General features: G+C 44.8%; 1 protein-coding gene across 2 annotated transcripts in view; it reads right to left on the reverse strand.

Moving 5' to 3' along the window:
- NEURL4 (neuralized E3 ubiquitin protein ligase 4) overlaps nt 1-14291 on the reverse strand; it is a 265245-nt gene that overhangs the window by 145463 nt on the left and 105491 nt on the right. For both annotated transcript variants that reach the window (XM_078669741.1, XM_078669742.1), the window contains exons 16-17: nt 8022-8150; nt 4690-4835 (exon numbers count right to left, since the gene is read on the reverse strand). In XM_078669741.1, the coding sequence (XP_078525867.1) occupies nt 4690-4835; nt 8022-8150 (275 nt within the window). The remainder of the gene's footprint in view (nt 1-4689; nt 4836-8021; nt 8151-14291) is intronic.

The raw sequence follows: 14291 nt of genomic DNA on the forward strand, positions 1-14291 counted from the left end.
CCTTGCTCGACCCGGTGCTCAATATGTCCTTAAGCACGGGAGTGGTTCCTAAGGTCTGGAAACATGCCTTGATCGTGCCGCTTATCAAGAAGCCCAATTTGGACCCATTGGTCCATGCTAACTATAAGCCGATCTCCCTTCTCCCGGCCTTGGCAAAGGTGGTGGAGAAGCACGTGCACATCTCCCTATCTAACTTCATTGAGAGTAATGATATTCTTCACGACACTCAGTCGGGTTTTCGTGCCAACATGAGTACGGAGACCGCTCTTCTTGAAGTCACCGATACCATTAGGGAAGTATTAGACACTGGAGGAAAGGCCATATTAGTTATGCTGGATTTGTCGGCGGCTTTCGACACCGTTCCCCACGACGGTCTCCTTTTAAAACTCTGGGAGATCGGATTACGCGGAACGGTGTTGAATTGGTTTGATCATTTCTGGCCGGCCGCCGGCAAACGGTCTGGGCGCCACCTTTCTCCGCCGATATGCCGCCATTGGAGGTGGGGGTGCCTCAGGGCTCTATCTTAAGCCCCACCCTTTTCAACATCTATATGGCCCCTCTGGCGGCAGTGGCGGAGTCGTGTGGTGCCCAGATCGTATCTTACGCTGATGACACCCAGCTCCTTTTTACCTGCACAAAGGGCTCTGACTTTGACGGTATGCGGATCAGAAGCTGTCTGGGGGCGGTCTTTGACTGGTTTAAACAGCACAGTCTGAAATGTAATTCCAATAAATCGTAACTGCTTTTCTTTGGCTGCTCTCCTGATCCTAGATGGAAGGCCTGGTGGCCTCCGGACATGTACCCTCCGGCAGACGCCTCTTCCAAAGCAAAGAACCTCGGGTTTCAGATTGATGATGGCCTTTCTTTTGGGCCTCAGATTCGTGAACTTACAGGGAAATGCTTTGGCATTTTGAAAATGTTAAGGAAATTCCTCCCAATCTTGTCTCTTTAGCATAGAAAGATTACTGTGCAGGCATTGATAGGCTCACGCTTGGACTATGCGAATGTGCTCTACCTGGGACTGCCAAAATTTCTTCTGGCGCGCCTTCAGATGGTGCAGAACTCCGCCGCAAGGGCCATTTATGGCCTTCAGCGAAGAGTGAGTGCATCGGAGTTGCTTAAAAAGCTCCACTGGCTTCCTGTCTCAAGACGGATTACTTTTAAGGCACTGACTCTTGCCTTTAAGGCGCTACACCATGTAGGGGCCAGATATATTAGGAGGCGCCTGACCTTCTACGTGCCTTCTAGAACTCGGAGATCGGTTTCTTTGGCTATGGCTTCTGTTCCTTCCATCAGGCGGGCTAGAATTGGAGGACGCTCTTTTCGATGCCTGGCACCTCGATGTTGGAATTCTTTGCCCGTCTCCCTTAGGAAAATCAGTAATTTACTGGCTTTTAGGAAGGAGCTGAAGACATGGCTTTTTACCCACTAATATTCCTGTTTGCCCTGCATCTGCCCCGGTCTCTTCTTTCTCGGGTTTTTGTCAAAGCGCCGGGACACTACTAGGAGTAGCCGTGCGCTATAAAAGACCCGTTTTAACATAACATAAAGATGGCTCATTTAAGGAAAAAACTAGTTGTCCAGTGACCTTAAGTGTCAGGTTCTTTTGAAGATCTAATCCAACTGAATGCCAGAGGCAAAGGAATAATGGAAGATATCACCCAAAGTGTGAACGGGATGGTCTATCCAAACAGAAGCAGCTAATTGTATGACAATCAATGCATCTTTAGATGGATCACCTATAAAGGACATTGGTTGAAGAGAGAAAGGCAGCTTCTCAAACATCCTGGATCTCAAAGAAGTCAGGCAAAGTCTTCAATCTTTCTTCCCAAGGCCGGTCTACTCTTCAGTACTGGAAAGACAATAAGACTAGATAATATATGCACACACACCGTCGAACCAAACAGCCAGGTCCTTCAGAAATCTGATTATCTAGGGCACCAGTCAAGCATCTCGCTAAAAGTGGAGCATTTGCCAGGGGTAGACAACTCATGCATCGACAGCTCATGGCAGATATGCCCAAGCAGGACGGCAGACATAGCTCATAAGTGGGAGCTGAAACAAGATCTGTTTAACATGATCTACCATCAGTGGGTGCATCTGGCACTGAATTTATTCACAATACTAGAGAACAAGAAATGATGGTAAGGCATCCAGAGTCAAGGGGAGTCACACTTTTAATGTCACTGTCTTTGCATGCACTTTCCCGCAGCTTCCCCTTGTTCAGCAGATAATAAGTCAGATCAAAATGGTACTGTACAGTGATCCTCGTGCTACCAGCATGGCCGAGCCAGAATTGGTTTACTGATTTCTCCATTTATTGGAAGCTCCCTGCATTCCACTGGGCAAACACTAAGGACTTCTATTCTGCGGGAAAGGCCAACTTTTTCATCATAACCAAGGATTTCTCAAATTGACAGCATGGCTCCTGAACACATGGAATTCTCCAACCTAGATATTCCTTCAGAATGGCGCAGGACACTACATTATGCCAGCGAGACCTCAATAACAAAATCTATCAGTACAAGTGGAAAAGATTTGCATACAGTGTTGTTCCAAAGGTTTCTACACCACAAACATTTAGAACTGCATCAAGCACTTCCTTAGTTGTTGCAGTTGGCCAAATAGGCATTAAAACGCTCCATCAGATTTAATATAGTAACCATTTCAAGAAATTGGCACCCCTTAGACTCTACTTTTTTTACAAGCCTTTAGAATCATCAAATAATCTGTTAGAGGTCTTCTGCTTATACAGCACATACACCCAGCATGGAAAATAAATATGAGATTACCTTTTGAGCCCATACATAGAGCAGACATTATAAGTAAAACATGGAGCGTGCATTGTTTTTGGCCTTACCATCGGCCAGGAGAGTGGGTGAAAACCAAGCATTCACTATTAAAGGGCCATGTTTGCGTTTCCAAAGCTGCACATTTATTCTGCAAACAAATCTAAAATTTATCCTAAAGGTACCAACAGGTTTCTATCTAAATGAGAGACTGCATCTCAAGTCTAACTTTCAAAATCCTTCAACAGTGGCTGACCGAATTGGTAATTTTTGGGATATTCCACAGCGTTTGAACTTTTATCTTGGCCAAACAAAAATATTCAGGGGTTTCAAGCAATTGTTTATGACCTTTGGCCAAATGCAGAAAGGTCAGCCTTTTTCCAAGCAGGAGATGAGGTGGACAACCTCCACCTGCGAGTTCTAAGCTGGTGGTTAATAAAGGCATCTGTGTCGCTCATTTCACAAGAAGTGCAACAGAATCTCTGTATGTTAGTGTTCAACTATCCAATATCTGCAGGCTGGCAAAATGAAGGTTCTGCCACACATTTGTGAAACATTACAGCCTGTATGTGGACATTCTGGCGATTCAGCTGTGGCATAGGCTATCCACCGTAATATATTTTGCTTAAGTAAGCCTCTCCTGCTTACTACTTCTATGGAGCTGAATCACTGTTCTGACACAGTTGCTAAACATTGCTTGCGATATACATATTGAAAGTGAACACTCCTTGCTATTCTGATTCAACCAATGTCAAAGAAGACATGCATAATTACCTGCAACAACAGTACTCCAGGGATGTGATCTTTCATGCATGTGACCCTAGCTACAGCTTAGGTTGTTAAAATGTATTCTTTCACATGTGCTTTGAATGTGAGGTATGGTCGTCTTTGGGTTAAAGGAGAAGTGTACCACCACCTTTTTGGTTGATCTTTAGGTCATTTCTAATGATGTGAAGAGGATAATATGTCTGACGAATGTGACCATACTGCAACTGTAATGTTAAAGTGGGACTCCCAGCTCAAAAATAGGGAATGATTCAAGCATATGAATCTATAAACGATAACAATGCTGAAGCACAATAATTGGAGTTAAGTAACTTGTTTCGTCTAAAAGGCAACAGTGCTACAGCATCTATTGCTGGACAAAACAAGGTGGCAAACCATCAAAGCAAACACAAGGAGATGATAGACGGAGCGCTGAAACTTTTCAGACACTCACCCCCAGTCACAGATCTGGTTTGAATCCATCATTCTTTAGCTCACTTCACCACCACAGTTAAGACACAGCCATATGCACATCAGTTTTGACCCTGTGCCTCATGGGAACAGTCCAGACCGAACTGCCAAGCCAAGTCTTCGGATAACACTACTCATCAGCCAGACTAGCTTGAATCCAGTGGCAAAGTGAGCAAGGTACCCACGTCTGGGCATAACCTGCCAACTTAGGGCAAACAAAGCAAACACAAGGAGATGGACGGAGCACTGACACTTTCCAGACACTCACCCCCAGTCACAGATCTGGGTTGAATCCATCATTGTTCTTTAGCTCATTTCGCCACCCCAGTTCAGACCCAGCCTTAGGCAAATAAATCTTGACCCTGTGCCTCATGGGAACAGTCCAGACCGAACTGCCAAGCCATGTCTTTGTTGGGCCAGAAACAAGCATCCCGGGATCGGGATCGGGGTAACACTCCTCATCAGCCAGGCTAGCTTGAATCAAGTGGCAAAGTAACCAAGGGACCCATGCCTAGGCTTACCCTGCCAACTTAGGACAACCATCAAAGCACGCACTAGGAACAGGACAGAAAAACTTTTTCTGCTACAAAAAAAGGATCTGAAGAAACCACAGCTACTCCAAATAGGACATGAACATAAGGAAGGAGATGTGGTGAAATCTTACCTCGAAGATCTCATCAGTTTTCAGTTCCTTCATGCTGAAGAGGACACCATGGGCATAGCCTGCCACTCTCACCGCCCTGCAGCCATCGTTCTGAAAGGCGATGTTCTTGCCACAACTGGTGTGGAACCGATGAGCCACTCCCGGAACTGAAAAGCACAATATGGTAAAAATGACTCACTCCTAACATCCTAACTCCAGTAAAGGCATTCTTGAATGTGATCTACAACTTTTCAGTACAACCAACGCAGTCAGGGAACAATTCTCCAAACACTTCAAACTACTTAATTTTCTTCATAACATTAAAAGACAACCAGTTTTGTATGAGCCTTTTCAATGTTAACAAATTCAAGCTAGTTCACATCCTGGAAACCAAATGAAGTATCTTTTACAAAAAACAGACATCTCACAGTGACGTCTCGCTGGCAGATCAAGGTCAATGGAGTTTTCCTAAGGTGTTGGTGAATAAACATTAATGTGGGTACTTTCCCTGGGAAAACAATACCAAAAATAATATAAAAAACATGGGCTAACTTTCAAGTCTCAGTATGAAAGTAGTGGCATTGCTTATTTTACTAACACTGAATTAAGCAACTAAGTTGCTGAAGAATTCAACATACTAGTAGAAAAACTTGAGAATTAGCTCCACAAAATGGAAAAAAACATTTGCGTGATTAATTCTCTCTGAAACGTCTGAACAGAAAAGAGAAAGTTCTCCTTAAATGTTCAAAGAAACAGTTAAATAAGACTTAAATTACATCTGTGAACATTTTGGTCCAATTGAAACACACTGGCAAATTCCCCGGACAACTTCCAACACTAGAGAAAACTAGAACAGGAAAACCAGAAAAAATTGAAAGGAAAATCTAGAAGTGAAGTAGACTGATATATAAATGAGAAACTGCTTTCACCATAAATCCCAGTGATACAAAATAAGCTATAAAGTGCATAAAAAACGCATAAATAAGGGAGCTAGATAGGTTGACCTGAGCAAACAAAGATAAAACCCATTTAAGATTTGCAGAAGGATTTTAAAAAATGTACTCCGAAAAGAGTAAGCAGAATTTATTAACTATTTTATTTGGGAAGAGAGATTGTTTTCAAGGGAACAGTTTGGTAAGCTGCGAAAAGCAAACTAAAGACTTCAAAAGGTGGAACATAGCACACCTCAACCCGGTAGCATTAACAAATAGGTAAATCTCAGACAATTGCGGGATCCAGCCACAGAATATTACGTTGACAGATTGGGCCACTTGATCACACTACAATGCAAGATGATGAATGTAAGGAATCTCTGCATCAATAAAGACCCAAAGTTAAGGCTAAAACATCCCACTGAGACTCAAAATAGCAACACAATTCACTGCAGCATTCACAAGAAACCACTAAGCTATTAGAAGCACATTTCAAATAGAAATCAGCCTCTCAAATGCTTCTAGGGGAACACTTCTTCAATTAAAGCATTTGAACCTCGGTGTGCAGGGTCCAATACAGTTCACAAATCATGCTGTGAAAACTATGGGCGAACAGGAGCACGGTCAAACAACGTTATAAGACTTTTCTTTTTGAGAATTTGTGTCAGAAAATACAACTCCTTGGTTCGCACTTGAAGTATAATCATAGCCTAAAAGTATGCCATGACACAGAGTGCACCCCAACATTGTAGTTTAACTAATAGAAGATGGCAGACTTCAATATTGAACATGTCCAGCAACATGTTAAAAAAAAACTACAGAAAAAGCCTAATTTCTATCCATGACAACTTGATGTGCAGAGAACAAAATCACTAAGAAAAGAATCTCTCTTTTTCTTAACTGAAGAAACGGAGTACGAATAACAACTATAATATGCAACTCCTTTGGACACTAAAAATCGTGTCATTTAACAAAATAAAGTTGCCAGTGGGAAAGACAAGAGGGCCAAGTGTCAAAACTTCTTTTTATTGCTGCAGCAGGTCTTTGCGGTAATCCTATCACTTCCATATCAACTGTGCGCCTGATTTTTATTTTGAGTGCATCCACCCATTGGAGCCTGTGCTTGAGTATGGTGGCTTGATCCAAGCACAAATAGAGCCTGGCTGAAAGATTCCAGCACAAATAGAACCTGGCGGAGAAGAATCCCACAGAACAGGAGCTGTATAGTAGATTGAGGAAACAAGAACATGTCTGTGAAAAAAGGCATGGCCAGCAGGAGAAGAAAGGAAAAGAGGAAAGACCTGCACACTCCAGGAACTAGGACAGTGATGAGAGAATTAAAGGGCAAGGTCAATGTTATGTCTATCCCGCTCTACATCAAGAGACCTTGCTCACAAAAAAACGAAAGTACCTATGTGCCAATATCCATACACAAATGCAAACCCTTCATGAGTCGAAAGAAGACAGGAAGTTCAATTAAAGCAACTCCATGTTACTACTGCTACACAGAAAAAGGCAGGACAACCTCATGGAAGGATGGAATCCAATAAAAGATAATGAACTTATACAACTGAGTGAAAGTAGCTGCAGATAAACGGGTCACTGAAGAAATTAGATCAGCAAATAAGAAAACATCAGGAACAAAGTACAAACATTTTAAGAAACTCAAAATAGTAGGGATCACTAAGCAATCTCTAACTGCCCCTTGGCCTTTCTGAGATGTCAAGATAAAAAGTAAACAGACTTTTAATCCAAGGAATATTTAAACATCACTAGACTGATTACAACTTGGGGACCTTCCGAAATAGGGAGAGTGAAAATACTGAAGTGATCTGATGCATGGAGATTCTAACTTCAGCACTCAATGGAGTTGCAAAAAATGTGGACAATTTGTAACACGCAACAATAACTTTGTTAAATATCACGTCAGCAAATGGCAAAGAACTAGCTAATGAGACGCCGAGTGCTTCATAAAGGAGTTGCCACCTTGGTTATCATCAACTATGAACACTTAGCTCACTGATTGAACTAAAGCACCAACACATTCATTAATCAGCCTACCAACCTGAGGGCCTAAACTGCAGAAATGGAGAGGCAGTACTCCAATGCTGGTGAGTAGGGATTACAGGCAGAGTTATATTTTAACTTCCCGATTTCCTACACCCATATAAGAAGGGTCTCTCCAGAGGGCAGTACGATATGTACTACAAGCAAATACATACATTCTAGAGTTTTCTATGGGGAAACTAGGGAACGGAAGAGGGTGAGGAGATAAAACCTGCAAATGCTTGGGACTGTGAAAGGTGTGGTACAAAAATTGCAGGGGCAGTCATGCTGCCCAGCAACGATGCATGCATTCAACTCAGAACCCATACCTTTGTGTGTAGAAGGATGTGCACCGGTAATGTGCATAACTCTCACCTGGTGAATGGATGGGAAAAGATTTCTCAGTGATGTTACTGGTTGATAAACTGTTGTCCATGGGGCCGCTGGCACTTGTGATGGATACCTGCACACACTGACCGTACAGGTCAATCACAGCATACACTTCTACAGAAACAGACAAGAAAACACCAAAACAAAAACAATGCTTCGAGGTCCTTCAGGCTCAATGACAGAAGGAGTGTGGTTTAGTGTTCAAGTGTCTGCATTCATCATGTTGGCAGGTTTATAAGCAAATATGCATAGTTTTATCTCCGAACAGTGAAGGGTACTAGTTAAGCAATGACAATATCCTGGAATTCATAAATATTAGACCGCCTCTGGACAGTATTCCAAAACACATTTTAGTAGATACGTTTTTAAAATTTTAAATGGCCCAGTAAAATGAAAGACTGCCTCAGGTTCTAAAGGCCTCATCCCAACTTTGATATGCAGCCCTGGCTTTCCCCAGACAGTGGACATTCCAACCCCTGCCCTGGGCCCATTAGGCACCAGGACAGGCGGGGACATTAACAAGTCAGGAAGGGTGTTCACCCTCAGGCTAGTACAACCCTTAAGGTGAGTTACCTGAAGTGAACATCATTTGGATAACTCCACCATCTTGGATTTGGTGGACTTCGGTCCTCTGAGTCTGGGTTATATCCACTTCTCACAGGAAGTGGTCATATAGAGGGTGAAGTCACCCTAAATGGAGGTAGCCTATTGCCTACTACTGGACACTCCCTGTACCGCCCCGAAATATAGTATTCAGATGGCACCCCTGATGGGGTTTGCCTTGACTCTTTACACAGTGTACCTCATTTTGGTCCACTATATCAAGAGTCAGATTCTTACATGCAATGATCTCAAAATTAAATAAAAAAGATTTTGGTTTAAAAATAGAAAATGGAGACACCTGACCTTGTCTTTCAAGATATGTAAATACTGTGATGGATGGGCTCTAAAGAAGGAATATTTCAGCCAGTCCCAAATTAGCCAGCTGTAGCAAATAAAGCACACAACACACAATAGGTTATGGGAGGATGATTGCAATAAGTCCAATCACTGTCAAGTGCTCGAGGTAGCACTGCAAACCATTGTTCCTTTGCTCACCATACCACCTACGATTAGGCCAAGCCATATGCAAATCAGTCTTGCCCCTGCTCCAATAGGAACAGTATAACCCAACCCAGTCCAGCCAGGTCCTCTCTGAACCGAAACAAAGCAACCCAAGAACAATTTCTCCCTCACTGGGTCTCTTCAGTCGGGTCTAGATAGGTGCCAGTGGCACAGTGAGCAAAAGACCCATGTCTGGGTATGCCCTTGCCATTTAGGGTGTTATATCAAACACACAAAAGGTGATGGCAGGACACTTGCAATAAGTTTAACCACTGGCAATATATTGGAGTAGCATTGTTCTAGGTCCTAAGAGGCCAAGGGGGTTCCTAAACAACAGAAGTCTCACATGTGCAGGAGTGCAGGCTGCATGTTTGAGACTACATTTGTGCACAGCTTGGTAAATGCACACAGGTAGCCTGGCGCAGAAGAGACTGCAAAGATAGATTCTGACCTGGAGTAGGCTTTATAATATCAGTGGGCATTCTCAGATTGGTGATTATATTTACTGAGTTATCTGCAGAGTTACTGTATTAGACACATAAGGGAAATCTGCCTTAAATAGCACTTTTACTCCACTTAGGCATACATAGTCTAGTGAGGTGTCAAACTGTGGCAGAACATGCATGCCAAGTTTGAATATGCAGGTGTCAAGAATAAACATGTACATCTTATTGGTCGTTCAGTGTTGTCAATTTTCTCTGGATTAGCTCTGAATTAGATTCCGGGCCTTTTGTCACCCTGCTAGGCTGAGTTAATTCCTTTGCTCCCCAGAAGAGGGTTTCAAAGGCCTCCCCACACAAAAAGAGCAATTATCACAGCCTTACTGAGCTCCTGAAGAGGACAGGGAGAATAAATCTGCATCTGGTAATTAGCTGTTACCGTGCACCAGGGCTCGGACAGCCAAGGCCCAGTGAACAAGTGAGGAAGACCAGACAGTTATAGCTAACACAGGAGGGGTTCCCCTTTGATGTTTTGGTGGGAAAGTACGTGGCCGTGATGGCAGGAAAGTACATGGCCGTGATGGCAGCTAGGGGTGGAGCTGAGGTCTTCAGAGGATCTGTGCTCTTAGACCTCCATATTGGACTGTTCCAGAATGCTGTGCAGGGGAGGTGTGATGGGGTGGAGAAGTGATGTCGCATCCTAGGAGTGGACAGGGATGTCTGGCATCTAAAACTTTCCACCCAGGTCCAGGGAATAAGACCCTGGACAGCGACACCACCACTGACAGCTGGAAGGACAACCCCCGATGCCTTGATGAACAGGACGGTCTGCAGCTGGCCTCAGGACTAGTGGTTCTCTACAGGGCCAATGAGGCTGGGCACTTTATTCCCCCGAAGGACCAGTTGAGGAGGGGGGGGGGAGGGGAGGGGAGAGAATCAGGAAAACTGGACTTCTGTGCCTAAGCAAGACTAGAAGGGTACCAGATGCTAAGCAGAGGGAAAAAGCTAGCATAGGGAGCAAGTGCAACTAACTCCCTGCAGAAAATGCTCCAGATTGCTACGGCACGCCACCAGGCATGGTTATGCAGGAATGAACAACTGCTCAGAAGTGAATAGAAGGTACTTTTTGGGTCCCTAAGATAAAGATTGATAATGGACACAGCTGAAGGTCAGATGAAGGAAACAGCAGGAGGCATGATTGTTGTTCTATTCTAAGGGCACTAGAGGCCGGGGGAGAAGATTTGCTCCAAGGGGCAGATGGCTGAGAATGCGGTGGTCCACAAACCCCTAAGGTTTCTAAAGTTGGGAGGGAAGACAGCCCGTCTGCTAAGTTGGGGGAGGCGGGCAATAATGGCTCCATCAAGCAGGGGTGCGGGGACAGGTCTTTGTTTTGGGGGTAAAGGTCTTGAGGGGGTTTTAATTCACTTATTAGGTTTACACTTTACACTTCTTAAGAGACACCAAGATACCAAATGAATCCTAAAGGTCAGAGCGCAACGACAGGCAAATCAGATACCCACACCAAGAGGAACACTCCCACCAAGGAGCAAGGTAGATCAACCAGGGCCCAAACTCACTGTGCCCATGGTTTCTACTACACATGGAGTATTAAAAAGTCCCTAAAATCCGATTAACCCCATCGACGCTGGGCTCGTCATGAGGTACACCTCTCGTACGCTCATGACGAGCTGAGCTCGTCATGAACCGCAGGATTTTTAAATCTTCAGCGCACCGAAGCGGTTAATGACATGGACCGTAAACGGCTTGGGAGACAAAATTAAACGTGAGTAGTACTCCAATTTGTGAAGAGATCCTCCCCATATGTAGTTCTCCTGCATTTATCTACCGTCAAAAATCTACACTCTCCATTAATCTGACTGAAAGGGGAAGTGCAGCATTGGCGCTCACTACTTACTGGTTAGGGCAGCCCTCTTTAAAAGGATGGCTTTGGCTAATTTTATACATTTAACAGAACACACCCTTTCCAGTACCCGATAACTCTCTTAGAGCCATACAAGGGGCCCTAGATTCGCCCTCAATAAATTAACCCTGGCATGGTACAATGGTGGAATTGTACTTCCAGATATCCAAACAAACTATCGGGCGGCGCAATTGACAGTGATCGGGCAATGGTGACATCAACCTATGACAGAACCAGCCTTTCGTATGAATTGCTTGGTCCTACAACAAGGGGGACATCTACGAGCACTGTACACCAAACCAAAAAATTGTTCCCCTAGAGGGGCCCACGGCCCTATCGATTCAAATGTGGCACTCTACACTCGGTAAGCTGGGATGGAAAAACAAGATTACCTTGGCGACACCATTGTGAGAGTCGGATCTTCTTGGAAACAGGGGCAAGAGGCAAGGGTTTGATAAATGGGACCTGCTGGGCATTTCAAGGGTGGGATATATAGATATATATTCTGGAAAGGGAATAATACCATTTGTAGACCTGCTTAAGGCATACAGTTTAGCCTCCACTGAGGCATTCCGATATGTACAACTCCAGCACGCCCTGCAGGCAAGAATACCCAAAGAGGAAACAATGCCAGAATCATCACCTCATGAAAACAAACTACTTGAGGATCATATTGCCCAAAGGGCAATCTCGCTAACATAGAAGAAACTTGTGAACAATGCTGCAACAAAGAGGACCCTGTGCTCCTCAAGATAAGATCTGCCTCTTTACTGAGTGGGTAGACACCAAGACCAACCATTGCTCCACAGGACCAATGCTCAGGTACTGGACCCCTTGCAGCAGCCAAGGCTTGTTGTGCCCAGTACATACACCAACACCGAGGACGACCGACCTCCAGATCGAGGGACTTCACGGACAATGAGACCCACTCCGTGAGTGGCCCAGCTGTCCTGTTTGCCCCATTTCCGTAAAAAAAAAAAAAAAAAAAAGACCAAGGCATGAGTCTGTGACCGCAGCCAGCAGATGCCTGTAAGCCCCTATGCACCCGCACTCCACAGCCCGAGTCCAGAGAGGTGACTATGCCAAAGGGGTCTCCAGACCCACAAGAACTAAGCCCACTCTTGGGTATGCCCAGACTGGACTTCCAGTCGCCCCCTCCAACCGCGAGTGACTCCTGCACCGGAAATAGACCCCCAAAAGACACCATTGTACCGAGCCCCATAGCCGGAGGAGAAGTGGACCAAGGGTGTCCCTGTGTGCCCAAGGATATCAAGGGTTGAGCTTCCCTTGTGAGCTCCCCCGGACTTGTCCCCCAGACCCATCTTGCAGCCTCTTTGTGACCGGATGGTTCTCCCATTAAAGTGAATGGGACAACCAATGCCGTTGCACACCTCTGCACCCAGACACCCCATAGGTGACCTGTTGGTGTGGCCGTAGACTTTGCCCCATACTTACCTTAAGTCCAGAAGAACAATCCTGTAAGTTGCTGACAAGTGCCTGAATGTAACACATGTTTTTCCTCCATAAGATAACATTACCGATCCAGACAATGCACTGTCAGTTTTAGAAAACTGTAGAAATTCAGGACTCAAAAAGTACTTACCCGATTCTGATGATCTTGGTATCTAAATTTATATAAAAGTAAGTGTTATTTTTATAAACAGGTGTTGGATTTCTTTATTGAGTGTGGTCTCACTTACTGCCTTTGTGTGTGTAACACTCGCTTAGCACTTACCTCTGATATGTCTAACTGCTCACCCACACTATCATAAAAGAGAGCATATAGAGTGTCATTTGTGCCTCTGTAATTCCTCTGGGGTTCTGTTATATTAAGGGTTCACTTGCACTATTTACACAGTGTAACCTCTTTTTGGTCCACTATATAAAGGGCCAGCTTCCTACAACAAGTGAACAGGGAAGCCATTTTAAGGGGTAATACTGGGCACTAGTGAAAATGAGTTCCCCAGCAACATGAATTTCAAGGTTGGGGAACTTCAAAGAAGCCACCGCCTGGGATATGCAAGTCTGACTCCACTCATAGGAGAGGAAGCAGACGCCCTTTGTCTAGAGACCGTTGGCACCTACATCGGCAGGAAGAGTAGCTAGTTAGGCAGGCGCGCCACCTCCAACCTAGTATCACCCCTAAATTGGGCTACATGAAGTTGACACGACTATTCAGAGTTGGCCATCTTGGAGAGGGCAAACTTAGGAACTCTGGGACAGAGTTATGCCCACTTCCCACAGGAAGTGGTAATATAGGGGGTGTAGTGACTTCAGGAGTAGATAGCCCATTGGCTACTACCTTAAACTCCCCTAAAACACTTGAATAAATTCAGTATGGAGGGGAGCCCCTGGCACCAGAAAATCAGATCCTGCCGACCTGAAAAGACTATTACGGATTTGAAGAGTCACAAAGAGCAAGACTAGAAGATCAAGAAACTGACTTGGTGCCAACCCTGCCAGCCTGCCTGCTCACTTCGACAATTGCATCAAAATGTGACTTGTCCTGCAGCTGCCATGTCTCCAAACCCTGGGAGACCTGCCAGCCCTTCACCCAGGAACCAAAAACTCCTATGAAGTAGCGGACTTGCTTCCCTGTTTCCTGCAGGAACACAAAGAGACTCCAAGACTGTGAAAACCTAACGCCTAAGGACACCACTGCACCTATTTCTCCAAGCCCGACTTGAAGTGGACCAACAGTGCCAACGTGGTCCCCCAGCCCTCCAGAGACCGAGTCCACTGTGGTTTCACCCCTCACGTTGGCTGCAGCCCGTCTGCAGGCCCCCATCG

Source organism: Lissotriton helveticus, chromosome 12 (genome assembly GCF_964261635.1).
Source record: "Lissotriton helveticus chromosome 12, aLisHel1.1, whole genome shotgun sequence".
Lineage (NCBI taxonomy): Eukaryota > Metazoa > Chordata > Amphibia > Caudata > Salamandridae > Lissotriton > Lissotriton helveticus.